At 48.4% G+C, this 16,121-nt stretch overlaps 1 protein-coding gene across 2 annotated transcripts; it reads right to left on the reverse strand.

The window, feature by feature from the left end:
• Nucleotides 1–1,486: 1,486 nt before the first annotated feature.
• POPDC2 (popeye domain containing 2) lies at nt 1,487–12,510 on the reverse strand. 2 transcript variants are annotated; one of them, XM_063148389.1, is made up of 4 exons: nt 11,589–12,510; nt 9,179–9,287; nt 5,551–5,914; nt 1,487–1,932 (listed from the first exon to the last, which is right to left on the reverse strand). In XM_063148389.1, exons 1-4 carry the CDS (start codon nt 12,131–12,133, stop codon nt 1,850–1,852), a joined length of 1,101 nt encoding a protein of 366 aa, XP_063004459.1. In that variant the 5' UTR covers nt 12,134–12,510; the 3' UTR covers nt 1,487–1,849. The 2 variants fall into 2 exon arrangements, with proteins under 2 accessions (XP_063004459.1, XP_063004458.1); XM_063148388.1 differs by having other exon boundaries at nt 5,413–5,914.
• Between the last annotated feature and the right edge of the window lie 3,611 nt (nt 12,511–16,121).

Below are 16,121 nucleotides of genomic sequence, written 5' to 3' on the forward strand. Positions count from 1 at the left end.
GCTTTCAGGTCACATCCAAGATTTTGGGCCCTGCCTTATGACTGTTTGGAAGGACAGCTAACAAACACCATTTCCACCACACACTTGGGAGGGGGATAGAGCTGGACTCTGACAACCTGAGAGAGATCCAGGTTAGTTGGCACCATGATTGAAGAGTTTCCTGGGATCTTCTTGTTGAAGACTGGACTATAAGCTCAGCAGACACCTGTGAAGGGGCAGTGTGTAATTCAGCCCAGCCTGGTCCACTGCTTCAGGCAGGTGCATAAAGCACCTCGACAGATGGACCCAGTTCCACTGCACATTTCAGCTCCTTTGCAGAAGAGACCCTGACAGCTCCCATGTCAATCTGCTGCAGACATTTCTGAGCTGTGAACAGCAGTGGGGTCAGGCTGAAGCACCAATGTATTGACAGAGCATGGTAGCAACCATGAGCAGGGTGATTCCCAGGCCTGGGGCAGCCCCATTCTCCTGCCCTGGTGTGGCAGCAAAGAGGAGCAGTGCAAGGAGCTGAGTACAGATCCCACATACCCACCATTCCAGAGGCTCTTGGCAAGAGTGCCAGATCCCAAGGGCACAGGTTTTGCCCAGCTGAGACTTGTGAGACAGGCCAAACCAGAGGCTGGGCCACAGCCCCTGTGTGAGGAGGGCAGGGCAGGGCAGGGCAGATGGGGCTGCTTCCACCAGCCCAGGGCTTGCACAAAGCCAGCCCCACAGGCAGAATGGCTGTGCCCCAGCATGGCTGTGCCAAGAGGCACTGAAGGACACCCTTCCCTGTGCTGAGGGAAGGACCAACATTCCTTGCTCTTTCCCTGAATACCTGCCCTGGAGAGGCTCTCCACTGCTCAACTTGATTGCACCAACTCAACTTGATCACACAAGGCTCTGTGAGACAGGATTCTTTCACAGGTACCTCTAATTCTCTGACTGAGAAAATGGCTGGGGAAGCTCAGGAGACAAATGCTGTTGCTGCTGAGCTTGGAAGAGGCCTTCCATCTCTACACTATTTTCATTAAGGCATTGTCCTTCCTACCAATGGCTGCACTCCTCACAGATGTTTTGTATCCATTACTTTCTTCATTTGATGTTTGTGCATTCTGAGGTCACACCCACCATGAGCATGTTAAAAAAGGGTTCTTTCCTACACCCGTTCCCAATCTCAATTCCTCCTCTTTCTTATTTCAAGAATCAATGCAAACAACCAACCAGAAGTCTTTTTTCACCAGCTTCTTTGAGAAGTTGTGCTTGTCATAAATGAGAAATCCTAACTCCTGGAAAAGTAATTTCTGGTCTTACTAGAGTGGATGCTCAGCGAGATGCATATCATCAAACTCTCCATTGCAAGCCTTTTACCAAAGCTGTCAGGCCCATTTCCCCTTGCCCTATCCACTCTGTGCCTTGAGATCACCTCAAGTGATCTCCCTCTTCAAATCCTCCCTCCCTCCCTCCCTCCAGCTGTTTTCTCCCTCTTCAAATCCTCAAACACCAGTAGTTTCATCTCTGACTTTAATGGGAATCATTGAATCAAAAGGAACACAGATTCTGCAAGCAGGCTGGTATTGCTTGCAGGATTTTGGTGCACTTTGGTGACAGAGCTGCTGACAACCTCAGAGAGGCAGGACTAGAAAACAGACCGTGGAAGCACGCTGGGGAAGGCAGCTCTGGTGAACAGCCATGGGGTGGGAGGTGCTGGAGTGTCACACTGCAGTCCTAAGCATGTGCTTCATGTGCTCCTGAGTGTAGATATCTGCTGGCAGACGTCTCTGCATGCTAAAGAGTGTCTCTGGTCAAAAACCTGTGTGAGCATCTGCTCCCTTGGAGGGGCTCCGGGATGAAAGCAGCCTGTTGTTCCCTAGAGTTCGGGGGTCTGAGTGGGAGCCAGAGGGGCTCGTCCTTTGCAGAGAGGGTGAGAGCTCTGGAGATGGTTTTCAGAGGCTGCAGAAGGAATGCAGTGGAGGAGGGAGGAAAAGGGGAACAGGGAACAGAGGGGGGAGGGGGAGAGAGGGAGAGAGAGAAAGAGAGCACACCATTACTACCATACTTTCAAACTTTTCCAAGATACAAACCTCATGGAGCCCACCATTACCTGTTCCTCTCCCCTCCTCTCCTAAATGACAGTGCAAAAGTGCAAAACTATGTAATTCCTCAACAACTGATAAATCAGGAAACAGGGTTATGCACTCCTTCTGAGATGGCAAAAACAAACCCTTCCACAAAGCTTCTGTGATATTGGTTAAACAAAGCCCACAGCTACTTTGCTTTTGCTCTCAAAGCATGTACAAAACGTTAACTACTAACTTAGATACCAAGTTGCAGACCATCAAGCATCCATCCACCTACCTCACCCACCAAACAGAAAGGCAGCCCCAAGATGTAATTGTATAAAAAAAGGTAACAACAGCTACACATCCTGCAAGCACTTGATAGCAACAAACTAGAAAAAATGTAGTATGAACAGGAGAAAAAGCAGGTGGCTCTTGGTTGTTTAAACTTCCTGGCAAGGAATAAAGCTTAGCTTCCTCTGGAGTACTGAGCTATACTACACTGTTAAAGCAAGCAGTGAACAGAACCTTTGAACCTGCCTCCTTTGAACAGGCAGCATCCTCCTTAGAGAATGAATGTGCTCATCAGTGGATATCACTGTCCACCTTACTCATAAGCAGACTAGAAACGCTTTCAAGGAACTAGCTGACATGAATAGTAGGCCAATATATCTTCCATGAATGTTTTCTTGTGCATGACCTTTGTAGCACTTTGGGCATTCAAGAATTGCCCTCCTGAACTGCAGTGTTGCAAGGTGGCTGCTGTAGTGACAGAAAAGGAAAAAGAACATCATCCACAGAAGCATTTCAGCAGGGGGAATTTAGAGAGCTGCAAGGTGATTACCCACATTGGGAGTTAGTGGGAAAGGAGATGCGAGCACAGACCAGGGGAAAGCCCCAGGGGAGCTCTGACCTCAGGGACGAAGAATGACACTGCAGGGGATTTCCCTGTTTATTACAGATGTATAAAAAAGTTAGGGAAGTGCTTTACCTGAGCCTTGGCAGACCTGCTCAGATTATTTACTGAGCTGTGAAAAGTTTTTAGACAGAGTGAAAACCTGCAGCCCCCCTGTGTCACTAGTTTTTGTGGTGAGGCACTCAAGTCACTGTGGAATATTGTCCACATGTGACAACTGCTGCTGCGCCACTGGGATGTGATAGGATGTGCTGGGATGTGATGTGGTTAGGACACACAAGTGCCAAGTAAGGTAACAGGGAAGTTCTCATTCCACCACTATGAGCACACTAAACAGAGTTTTGGATTCCTTGTCTAATTACCTTAAAAATTCAAATACCACACTGTCTATTGTCTCCTGACTGACGGACATGGAAGATCATCTTCCTCTCCCACCTCAAATACAAGCCAAACCTGGCTTTTACTGCAGGTCTCTGCTGCCAATAGCAGCACTCTTGTCTCTGTCACAAGATCTAGAAAAACAAGAGCTTCCAGCTCACAACAGGACTGTGTGAAAGAAAGAATAGCCTTTTGCTGTGTAGCAAAGTTTTGCCCAACACACACACACACACACACACACACACACACACACACGCACACCCTTGTGTGTATGTTCACAGTATTGCCTCACTGCCAAAAATGGGTGGAAATTTTTCAAAAAAGCTACAGTGTTACTTGCCTCCTTCCTTTTTTATTGCATTTGAAATTCTGGTTTAATTGAGCTTGATCAACCAGGAGAATTCTACCAGTGATCTGAGAATGGATATCCTCCGAGAAGGCAAAATAGAATCAAAGCACAGGCAAAGTGACTTTGCTGTGTTCACAACATTACTTGCATTCACTTGTGATCGCAGTTTTCACAGACACTCTGACAGCAAGGATGAAGGATGCCTCATAAGTGATTCGGTGTTCCTGCCTCCCCAAGTAAGGATTGAAAAAGCTGCAATTTCGTATCCCCAGCAAAACCAGGGGCTTCACATTCCTAGAACAAATGTGGATTTATTTTTCCTCTCTCTGCCTCCTAAAAAAGGAAACAACAACCAACTACACAAAACCAAACAACCGCAACAACAAAACCCTAATCAAAGCTCTTGCTAACTCTTTATCTGATCCAGCCACAAACAAATACACTTGTTCTTTCCCTGGTGACTTTCTTCCTATCCCAGGTAATATGAGGAATACTGCAGACTTGTCAGGGCTCATGCCAGGAGCCAATGCTCCCAGTCACAGCAGACATAGAAGTAGACCCAAGCAGGCACAGAGAAGAGCAGGGTGCAATGTTGCTGTGTTCAAGGCTGCCTGATGGAAGGCAGCCACCCCAGCTGCAGCCCAGCCCTGCAACTTCCTTCCTGCTGTGCAGACCCAACTGAGATACATGCAGGGGTCACTTCTAGGACAGAAATCCCAGTCCCAAGCTTGGGGCCTGGCAGCTGGATTACTGTGGGCGGCAGCAGGAATGCACATTTTGGGGTCTGCAGCTGGTGTGTAGCAGCTGGCATGCAGTGGCTGGCTCAAAGTAGCTCAGGCTGGAATTTCTCTCTTGGCCACTTGGATTTGAATTTCAAGCACGAGCCATTCTCCCATCTATTTCTGTTTGCCTGCATTGTTCTTCTGCCCCAACAGCCACCAGGCATGAGAATGCTTTTCCCTTGTAGAGTAAGGAGCTGGTATTTTGGAAGAGAGCATCTCATTCCCACTCACTGCAAAGCAGAGTTTGGGGCATCTTAAAACAATGCTTAGCCTGTCAGTCCACCTAGGGTGACTGGAGGAAAGACCTATACCACCCAGGGCAGACTTTTCAACATCTTACTGATCTGGCAGAGATCAGAATCTCAGCAGAAACAAGGAGGAAAGATCTAATGCTGGGATGAACTGTGGTGGGCAGGGAGAGGAAGGATTCTGAGCTTTGTCCCCTTGCCCGGACTGAATACTTGCAGGGTTTATAGCAATTCCTTGCTACCAATCTGCTATAAACCCTGGAGCTGTTTCTAGTCCTGTTGGCATCACCTAGGATGTGGGCTTTCTCACCTGCAGAGCTCTTGCTCAGCTCAATATATACTGGAGTATCTCCTGCTATAGCTCTACCTCATTGTCTCTGTGACCACTGGTATAAGCCTGGACACCATTTCAGTGTTTCTGCCTCTCTTCAGGGATGGGGAGAGAACTGGGCAGGGAAGAGCTTTCTATGGCCAGGTTACTGACCCTTCTACCCCACAGCACAGCTGGTGCCTGGAGTCAAGCCTCTGCCCTGCTGCTTTTCCTTAGCAAAACCACCTAGCTTGAGCCCACCTTCTGGGATTCTTTGGGGCAGCGGGCCAAAAACCACTGCAGAGGTGCAAACCCACGGCAAAGGGGGTCCAGCGCTCTGTCCAGGCAGATGCACCACGGGAAAGACTTGCTCTGCAAGTGGGTACTTACGCGAGGGTCCCACACAGGGTGAGGTGTGCCCGTGCCAGGAGTGCCCTCACTTCATATACTCCCCTTCGCTCACATAGTCCATAAAAGACCCCGGCAACTCAGCAAAATCTTCCAAGACAAGACTGGTGGAGTCCTCACCCAGCAGATCACTGTCGGGCCGGGACGCCCGGGGGCGCGGAGCCGGCGGCGGCGGTGGCGGCTGCGGCGGCGCCTCAGAGACGCCGGCCTGGCCAGGGCCCGGCAGCAGCTCCTCACAGTCCTCCGACTCCCCCTCCGAGGAGGCCGGCCCAAGGACGTGGTAGAGGCTGGGCAGGCGGATGTCGAAGCGAAGGCCAAACTTGGCGAAGAGCTTCTCGTTGAGGGAGTAGAGCTTCTCCGAGATGTCATAGCCCAGATGGGAGGAGAAGAGGCGGGCGATGTAGCGGTCCTTCCTCAGGAGGAGATACAGCTTCTTCCTCGGCCAGGTGATGTAGCTGCAGTCGGTCTCGGCTGTCAGCGTCACCTGTGGGGCAGGGAGTGAGTGGAGTAAGTCCCAGTGCCTGGGCGGGGTCACCCACCTTGGAGCCATTGGCTTCACTCACACAGGCAGCGCCCTCAGCCCCTTTGAATCCTTCTCCCCTTGGAGATGGTGGGGCTGGAGAGCCAGATTTTCCTGACTGAATGACTGAATAAATCCTTACCTGATGCTGTCTCCTCTCCTAAGAAGGCAAAGACCCCATTTTCCTATGCAATTAGTAGCACGTCCTCATTTAACCCAGCCACATGGATGGCTATGATTCACCCTCTTGCTTTCAGATGATGCTCCCTATCGACATCTGAGGGATGGAGCTGAAATAAACAGGGCAGCACAGACATCCCTATCCCTCAGAAATGCTACAGAGGGTCTATTTTTGCATGCCCAGCCAGCCTGAGTTGCCAGCAAGGAGCCCTGGGGGAGGCTGCTGACCCAATGTGCTGCTGGATTGCAGAGCCCCACAGGCCCTGCTCCAAGAAGGCCCTGAGTGTTGGAAGAGCCACCCGAAAGGCTTCCCTGGTCATCCTGTGCTTGAGGGACATCCTGTCTCAGCAGTTCTGCTAGACTCTGTAGGGCCGAAATGGCCCTGAAGGACATTGCAGCACAGCTCAGTGAGAAAGGAAATGAAAGGTTTTATTGTGTTCATGTATATGTAGAAAACTCACAAGGATTTTTTGGATTGATTTTAGAGAACATTTCATTTTCCTTCTGGTTTTGCCAATGTAAAGAGAGACCTTTTCCCCCCTAAGTGTAGGACAAGAACAATTTCAGTCAAAAACATTATGTAATATGTAAGTGTGTATTATAACAAATAATAATAAAGACAAGAAATGCAGGAAGGGTCAAGCTGCCCTGGGCCAAAGAAGAACATCCGAGTGTAATGGAGACACTGGCATGTGAACAAGTGCCGGAACCAAAATATCCCGGGGGCTCCCTTTCACTCTGTGCCCAGGGGTCTCCTTGGTCAGCCGCCATGGCAGAGGGCCACTGGGAAGCTGAACATGGCTTGGCTGCGTGTGTGTGTCCTTGGGTTTGATATTTGATGCCATTGCCCTGCAAACAGCTGTCTGATGAAAGAAATATAGGAGATAAAACCTGAGAACTTTCCCAGGCCAGGCAAGCAAAAGGAAGGGTCACACAGAAATTGAAATGACCGGAATCTCATTTTCCTAACCAACCTCTGGTGCAGGGATCAAAAGTGATCCCTTCTTGTGAGGGATTGAGATGCAATAAGCAAACCTGCCACCAAACCAGGACAGCAAGACAGATTTGTCCTGAATCCCCCCTGACACAAGTGCTCTGGCATCAGCAAGAGCCTGTAATTCAGCCTTCTGGGGGAAAGTGCCAGCCCTGAAACCAAACTCCTTCAGGCACTGGAACCCAACAGTCCTGTGGGAAGCAATCAGCCAAAGCAGAAGCTCAAGGAAGGCAGCTATTCTCGTAGTCTAAGTCATGCTTCTGCCATTTTTCAGTGGGCTCAGAATTGAATTTGTTCAATCCAGAGAGCAATGGGGCAAGAAAAACTTCAGGCAAGAAAAACTTTCCACACCTTCCTCCAGCAAAGACCCAGAGTCCAACATGCACTTTTTAAACCAAATTATTGTGTTGCTAAGACAAGGTTGAGAGAAGTTACAGAGTTTTATTAGCTACTTGTGTGAGAGGGACTAGTGTGTAAAACTGCCAAAAGCAGCACATCACCATGATTAGCATGGCCACCAAGAGTAAGGTCCTTCCAGGTACATGGACTGGTCAAGTGACACCTGGTAACTGCTGGTCTCACACAGCTGCTACTTCTTCATGCTCCTCCGTAAGCACACTGGGGTTTAGGCATTTCCAGCATATGGCCTTCCCTACCTAGGGCTCTACCTCCCCATCCTGATGCCAGGCACAGCTGACCTCACTGGCCAGCCCTGTCCTGCAAAGCAGGAGATGTGCCACAGCGTGGTGCTGGCAGGGCTGGTGCAGCCTGGCCCCAGCCTGCTCCCAGGCTGTCTCATGCACCACAGGTGAAGAGCCTCAGGAGGTCTGGGAACATTAATCTCCACAGAAATCAGCTCAGAAAATGCTGTGGATGTCTTTGCAGGTTGCATGCCTGCAGTCAGCCATTGCAGTCTGCCATTTCCCTGCCCGTAGCCCATCACTCTCTCTGCTGGATTCTTGGGCAAATACAGCCCAGGAGCTAGCAGCAGTCTGCTGCCACACTGAAGACCTGTGCAAAACATGAGATACACCAGCCCTAGCACAGCCATGGTGTTGTTACCTTTTCTACTTCATTACCTTGCTCCAACATCCCTATTTCTGCTCACTATCTGTAGCCCTGTGCCACAGTCACATAGCCAGCTATCTCCTACAACCATAATCACTGGTGATGGCACTGTTTTCAGGAGCAATCACCATGAACCTTTCACACATGAGCCAAATTCAGACCCTAGGAAAACAGATTTGGAGAGCTGCCCTGGTTTAACCAAGTTTGCTTGGGGCTACCTACCCTCATGAGAAAGCATCATTCCCTCATGACCCTCCCATGCTCCCAAGGGATTGGCAAGATCCCTCCTCATATGCCCTAATTGACATAATGAGGATTGACATCCTGACAGGTATCAGGCCATCCTGAGATGTGTATTAAAGACAGGGAGATGTAGGCATAAGTAATCTTTTCCAGAAAGAAAGCCAAGATACACTGTGGGGTGTTGACAGCAAGGCCAAAATCCTTTCAGTTACTGCAAATGAGAATTGGTCTGGCCTCTCAGCAGGGGATCTTTCTGCTCAGAAAGAACCATATTCGGGTGTGAATCATCCTTTGTGCTTCTCCACCCAAAACACATGACCATCAGAAACTTCTGTGAGGGACAGGATGTTTGTGGATTTACATCACTGCTGCACGTTGCCGGGGCTGCCATCCTGATGCTAGGACAATGCCCCCTGCTAGCAGCATGCAGGGCAAATGCATCAGTACAGGTACTGGAGAACACTGTAAGGGAAGAGAGCCAGCAGTCTGACACCTCCATTCCCTGATAAACAGGAAGGAGCACCGTGCTCCACCCTCCTTGCTATCAGCAGATAGTAGGAGCATGCCCTGAGGTCTTCAGAACAAGGTAGGAAAAAAGGTTAAATCACAATCCTATGCTGGCTAAACCACCAGGAAGGGGAGGAAAGTATTCCTGGTCAGCTTTGAATGCCACAATGGGGCCTTTCTACCTCCTTCTCAGACGTGCAGCAAAGCACCAAGGAGTGAAGCTGAGCTGTGGTTACCTGGAAAGTTCCTTCCTCAGAAGGTCGCAGCGACTCCCATTCTGGAGAGTCCAGGAACTGGTATGGAAAGACGTAGTGAAGGAATTGTCCGTCCTGGCACACTCGGATCCTGCAGAGGACAGGTGAGGCAGACAGGCTTAGGCCACAAAACAGATGTCACATAAATCTGATAGCTCAAACAGTGTGTCCCACCAGGGAGGAAAGAAATACTTGTCTCACAGATGTCTCATACCCTCTTGGGACAGCTGCAGGTGCTTTAGTGATGAGCTATCCCTCCTTTCTCTGTGGGATTTGCTGCCACTTCCCCATATTCCATCTGTGTTCTGTTCCTTGCTACAAAGACAGCCCTCACAGGTGCAATGCTAACCCAGGACTTCTCAGCCCATGGGACTGCTGCTTTCTAGGTACTTCTAAGCCAGCCTGTGGCTCTTGGTACTTGTACCTTCCTCCTGTCTCCAGGACTGCATGAGGGCATTCCCAGTCTTGGTACTGGGAAGTCACTGCATTCAGGATCCCCTAAAATCCCACTGCCCATGGTTCCTCACAGATCACCCCGAGAGCTCATAGTTTGCTGCACACTAACGCTCACTTTCTCTTGGCCTTCTGAGTATCCCTTTGCCTACTTTTGCTACAATTTCCTGCCAGGGTCAAGGTCAAACGTGCACTGAGCTCTGCTGTGGGAACAGAGAAGGACCTGCATGGGCCTGAAGCAAGGACAATGCCAGGGCAGTCTGGAGTTCTATTCATAGCTCTGCATCACCAGACTTGGGGCCTCTTGCTTTCCTGTCACTGTGTACCCCTGCTGTATGATGCACAAAGGCAATTCTTGCCTTCAGGAGTTAAAAGACTGTTCACCTCTGTCTTCTAATCACCTGGCAGTGCTGCCTGCAAGGGTCATGGATTGTAAAGCACATTTCCCAATCCAGGCATATTCTGCATTTCCAAGATCCCACTTGCTCAATTTAAGAAAGAGCACCATAACAGCAATTCTCTGCAGGGTCAGCAAGGACCTCACAAGGCAATAGAGTGGGTACTAGGAAAAGTAAATCCATTCCCACCTCCATGGAGCATCCTTTACCAGCCAAGATGCATACTTCCCACTGCAAAAGATAGCCCAACAACTACCCACCATCACCATCTTACGTTGTCTGTTGCAGCACTCTCATGCCCACAGAGGTAGCATCACATTATCCAGTGCAGCACAGACTCTTCCCCAGAAATATTATTTACTGATTCAGTAAACCTCAGAGCCAGCTGCTCACCAGACATATTTGGTAAGGTGAAGCACTACTGGAAACACACATACCAAATTTACCTCCAGTGCTTTGCCATTCATTATCCTGGTGGACCCAGGGTGCTCTTAACACATCTTAGAAAAGGGATCAACACCAAAAAAAGGAAGGTCAGCCATTCTTCTTTGCAGACTCCCTCACCAGAGAGGATTGGCCACTGCAGTAAAACAGGAGCCCCAGGTGATGCTTTGTATTCCCAAAGGAAAATCCTTGTGGGACACACCTCCTGCAGCTCAGCACTGCTACTATTTAGAGATCATCTTCCTTTCCCATTCTTATGTAACATTAGTGCCAAGTTTTTGGCAGCAGACTGGAAGCCAACACTATTGCTATTTGTATGCATCTGGATTTTGCAAATTGTTAAGTGGATATGCTGCTAAAGGCAGCAGATCTCAGGTGAACAAATGCCAGTACTTGATCACTCAATCAAATCTCCAGTGTCACTCTCTAGAGGTCCCTGAGGTTCTCCTTGGTGGTCCAGAAGAAGGAGTATCATAAATGCTTGACAGCACAGGGAAAGAAAGACACCTGATTAGGCAGGATCCACCACAGGAAAATACTCTCTCTTTTGAGGAAATGGTGCTCAAAGTGAAAAATGTCAAAGCCCTGAGTGTTGGGGTGTTGGGAACAGGAACTTCTCCCTGAACACTGCTGGCCAGGGAGAGCAAGTGAACTGAGGCCTCAGCACACTCAGTACACAGCTCTTCACATCACAAAGGTGTGCCTGGTACCCCCAGGTCCAGACACACTGCTCTCCTGCCTTGAGAAACACATTCTCAGAGCCAGTCTGCTCCCATCAGAATTAAGATCACTTCAAAATGACAGACAAAGGGGTAAGGATTCATGAAAAGTATCACAGGTAAGGTTGAGCTCCATTTCATTGCCCACAGCTTGAGTCTGCAAACCATTCCCTGAAATACCCTTAAGTTAGAAAAACAAAATAAAACTAACACCCCAAAAAGCAAATTTCCCCCTTCCCCAACAAACTGATGCATATCTGAGATCCTTATCAGAGGAAGGAAACAATCCTCACCCCAGTTTCTACAGAGGGTGATAATACAACAAAAAGCCACAGCAGTTTGCTGTCAGACTTTGCTCAGAGATGGGGGAGCCTTTACCTGCCAGACAGCAGCAGCGAGAGGCGGTCAATGGGCGTCTTGCCCTCCACTGCATAATTCTGGTCTCTGACTAGCGACTGCACCTGCTCCTCACAGCACTTCACAATTTCTTTGTAGACTTCCAGGGGCACCTGCAAGGGCAGGTACATGGTCTTGTAGAGGAGGTCAAACTCTTCTGGGATGGTGTTTCTGCGGAGCCGGTACGCCAGGTGAGCCAGCTGAAGCAAGCAGGCAAGGACCAGCAGCATGTTCCAGATGAAGATGTCCAGCCCACAAGCACTCAGCCAGCCCCACAGAGCGTAGCAGAAGTAGCCTGGGGCCAGGAGGCCAAAGATATAGAGGGACCCAAAGATGCCGCTTCCCCCCATGTAACCCAGGAGGACAATGCAGCTGGCCAGCTGGTAGGCTGCTTCCTCTGTAATCTCCTTCCAAGCATCACACACCGGAGGCTGGAGAACAGCCTGGTCCCAGGAGGGGCTGTTTGCGCTCATCCTGCCCCACTCCCCACCCTCCCCAGCCGTCCTGCGCTCAAAATGAATTGTCATACACAAAGGGTGCTGCAGAGGTTGGAAAGCAGAGCTGCTGGGTAGCTGTTCCTCCTCCTCTTCCTTTTGTGCACCGTCTGGTCCCACAGCAGCGTTTCAAAGTAACATGCTAAAAAAGAGCTGCTGAATGTTTTTGCACCCGAAAAATTCCAAAAGCGTTCGCTTCTCCTCTTTGTGGCTCACAAAGCGTCGGCTGGCCCCCTTCTTAGCCACAACAGTGAGAAAAGAAGCTGGCAAATGTGAGGCCAAAAGAGCTCAGTCAGAAAAAGAGTCGAGGCCATTAGCTAGAAAACTCACTGACGGGACAGAGATCTCCTTGCACTGCCTGTCTCGCCTGCGCTGCAGCAAATGGAATAGCGACCGTGAGAGAGCAGCAGAGGGAGCTGGTGATGAGTGTGGAATGTGTATCTCTTGGCAGTGGAACGGAGAGGGACCCCAAATGGATAACCATGTTTGGAATTGAAATCCAAGGAGCAAAAGCAGCGAGGAGAACAGAGAGCAAGCATGCACCCGCTACTTAACATAACTCAGGCGGCCAGATAAGCCCAGCACAGCGCGAGGAGGGGAAAGGAGAAGGGAAAACAACCAGCTTATCGTGGCGAGCTCCAGTCACACATCAGGCTCTCCACTGCTCTGCACTCCTGCAAGAGAGTGACTTTCACCCAGCACAAAAAAGGAAAAAGGTCATCCCCTTTTCCCACTGTGGTTCGTAACCGTGGCAGGGACTTGGCAAAAGAAGAGAGGCTGGCTCTCAATTCATACTCTCCAGGTCCATTACAGCCTCCCCTTACTCCAGCGAGCTTCCTCTCATGGGGTGTTTTAGATCAACGGGCATAAGGAAAAGCTTTGCACAGCCAGAGAACTGTGAATGCAAGGGATAAAACTAGAGCAAACAAACCTCTGGCACCCAGTTTCATCTATCATGAAGATGACACTATCCAGCCTGCCAAAAGCTTTGCGAGCATGTAACACTTGGAAGCACATTTTGTGGGGAAATCCTAGTTGAGGCTCTGTTGGGAAGCACCCTTGAGAAACATCATCTCACATTCTCATTTTTCTAATAGCTACTTAGAACCTGCCCTAGACCTTCATTTAGCCCAATGAGGACAGCCAACACTTCCCACTCAGGTAACCCAGGACAGAGGCACAAGAGGGAGCCTTTGAGGTCAATCCTCCATGGTCAGCTACACAAAACATGCGTAAATGCAATTCCTCCCCTGCTTCAAGTAACACATTATCAGTCACACAGGCAGGATCTGCCCCACTGCCAGGATGCAATTACATTTCAGGCACTGACGCAACCCACGTGGTCTCCCATCCCAGTGTGAAGTCAGCCTGCACGGGTCAGTGGGGTAGAGATAGGGTTTCAAGGGTGGTCGTGTTTCAGGCCGAGCTTGCAGCTGCCCTGCCTAACATGCCATTCCCATTGGCACCATTCAGTTAAAGACACACTGATTGCCTTTCCTAACTAACAGTGCTCTGGAATAACGCTGTCTCCCAGGCAAGGCTGCAGTAATGCTTTATGACAACCTTCAAGAATCCATCGTGGTTTTGGACAGCACAATCTTATTTCTGCAATGATGAGGCCACGTGCAATACAGAGCTGCATGGTTCGTAAGAGCCATCCTGGCAGGCTGACACGTGGGAAGGAAAGAAGACAAATTAAACTTTGCACAGGGTGAGCACAGTCCATTCAGAAAGGTGCTTTCTGTTAAGGACAAAGTGAAAAAAACAGTGAACCTGGTCTTCAGAGGCCCCTTAACTAAATGAAGAAATAAATCCTAGCTACTGAAGCAGAACAACATCCATCTGCAAGAGTTATGGGGAAATGAAGAACTTTCTCTCAACCTTCTCTCCAAAGCAGGACAGATGATCTTATAGCTAAAGCACCACAATAAAAAAATCTTGGGATCCAGGCTCTGTTTTTCATACCATTGCCATATACTCGCTATATGATCCTGACAACAACTTGTGTACCTTTAGGCCTCTGCAAAAAATCTGTAAGGAGCCTTCTCTCCAAGATAGGCTGACATCTGATAAGATGGGGAGTTGGGATATCAAGATTGTGAACACTTAGGAGAAAGATACTTTGCATAAGATCTGTGAGACAAAACTGAACTGCTACGAGAAGAAATGTAGAACTACATTAGAGGAAGCATCCTGAGAAGCACCATTGCATTTTCTCCTACCTTTTCATACTACCAAAACCCTTTTGCAGGCGCATCAAAGAAAGTGGAAAAAAAGGAAGTTAGTAATTTCATTCTTCTGTTAGGTAAATTCCTGAGTAAAAAATAACTGTTAATGACTCATTAGGACAAGAAAGGCCTTCATCTGACATCTTCTAGGACATAAATAGTGGTGTTGCAGTGATGCTGAAGCCAGCACCGTGGGTGAGGATGACCTGTTGTGATTTCTCTGTGAAAGGCAGACAGGAAGCTTTCAACCCACGGCAATAGCAGCACAAAGCTCTCATTAGAAACGACACAACTTTTCTGCTGGGTCTCAATGTGACATTGTAGAGAGAATGATACAGCACTTTAAAAGGTAGATCTCAGAGCACACACTAGAGATTAACTTAGTGTTTTCAGACTCAAATTTCTAAAAGGAAGATTTGTAAAGTGATTGAACCGCAAAGACTACATCTTCCTTTCTCCCTCGACAGTACCATGGCCATACAGATCATCTTCACAGCACTTTCAGTCTTCTACTCACCAAAAGTAAAAAACCCTCTTATTACCAAAGAGACATTTTATTTTCATGCCTTGCTCTGGATTAAATGTGCTTCAGCCAGGGATACTGGTTCATCCAAGACAAGTGTTCAAAAGCCAATACTGATTCAATAGGAAAGGGACTGAATCAAATAACAAAGCTGAAAACAATTTGGAATGAAGATGGCAAGTTCATAGAAAACACCTGAGCAACATTAACACCCTTCCCTGGAAGTACACACGTAAGCATTACTACAAAATGTGTTTGTGAAAAACAGACACGTCAAGCTTTTCAGCACTGAAACAGGCAGTGTGGAAACAGGTACTTCACTATTTCCCCACTTAAAATGGACTCAACCAGTAGTACTTAATATTTAGCTGCATGTGATGATGCAACACAGGTACAGCCTGCACTATGTTTGGCAAATAAATCCTCTGTCCTTGAGAGCCACACAACACAGAGATTATCAGTCCCAAATCTCACAGCAGCTGCATGACTGGTTATTTTGCCCATCCTTTAGGAAGTCAACAGGTTCACTACTGATCCCATAAGCTGAAAACTAGTTCAATCACCTGTGTTGAGGACACTAAGACCTTGGTAGCTTGAAGTCAGAGAGGGCATAATCAAACACCTCTTGATTTATTATACAGTGCATTGCTGGAATTAGTCTGCAGAACTGTTACTTACACATGAATAAACACTGTAGCTCCAAAATATACACATTTGATTTACAACTGCTGGGAAAGGTCTCAAGCCTACTCCAGACTAGCTCACAGTGAATTACAAAGGTTCAAAGATGGCATGCACTGTATCTAGTTGTGCTACCCTATAGTTTAGTCAAGTTTCCTGCTACTGCTGTGTGTGCTACACCCTCAAGGTACCCACCACCCTGTGCAGGGCCGTGTCTGTCACCAACACTGTCAGTAACTATTAACACAGGAACTCCCACTCCCTGAATGAAGCCCTGAATCCACTCCACAGGAAAACCATAGTAAGAAATGAAGCCACTCAGCAAGGAATTTGATTTGACTACAAGGTTCTTCCGTTGTTGCTTCAAGTGTAGAGTTGTCCAGTATCCTTTCTGTACCTGTTGCACACAGGTACATCAGCATGCCACTCATTTCCAAAAACTTTCTGAAGTACTTGCCTAGCTTTTACCCTCATGGAGGTCTAAACATCCAAATTTTTAAGTGAATAGAATTTGTGTAAAATAGTGCAGGAATGTGTTTTTTTCTTTTCTTGACCTGATATAAGCAGCTCTCCACTTTCACTTGGCCAC

This window comes from Melospiza melodia, chromosome 2 (genome assembly GCF_035770615.1).
Source record: "Melospiza melodia melodia isolate bMelMel2 chromosome 2, bMelMel2.pri, whole genome shotgun sequence".
Taxonomy (NCBI): domain Eukaryota; kingdom Metazoa; phylum Chordata; class Aves; order Passeriformes; family Passerellidae; genus Melospiza; species Melospiza melodia.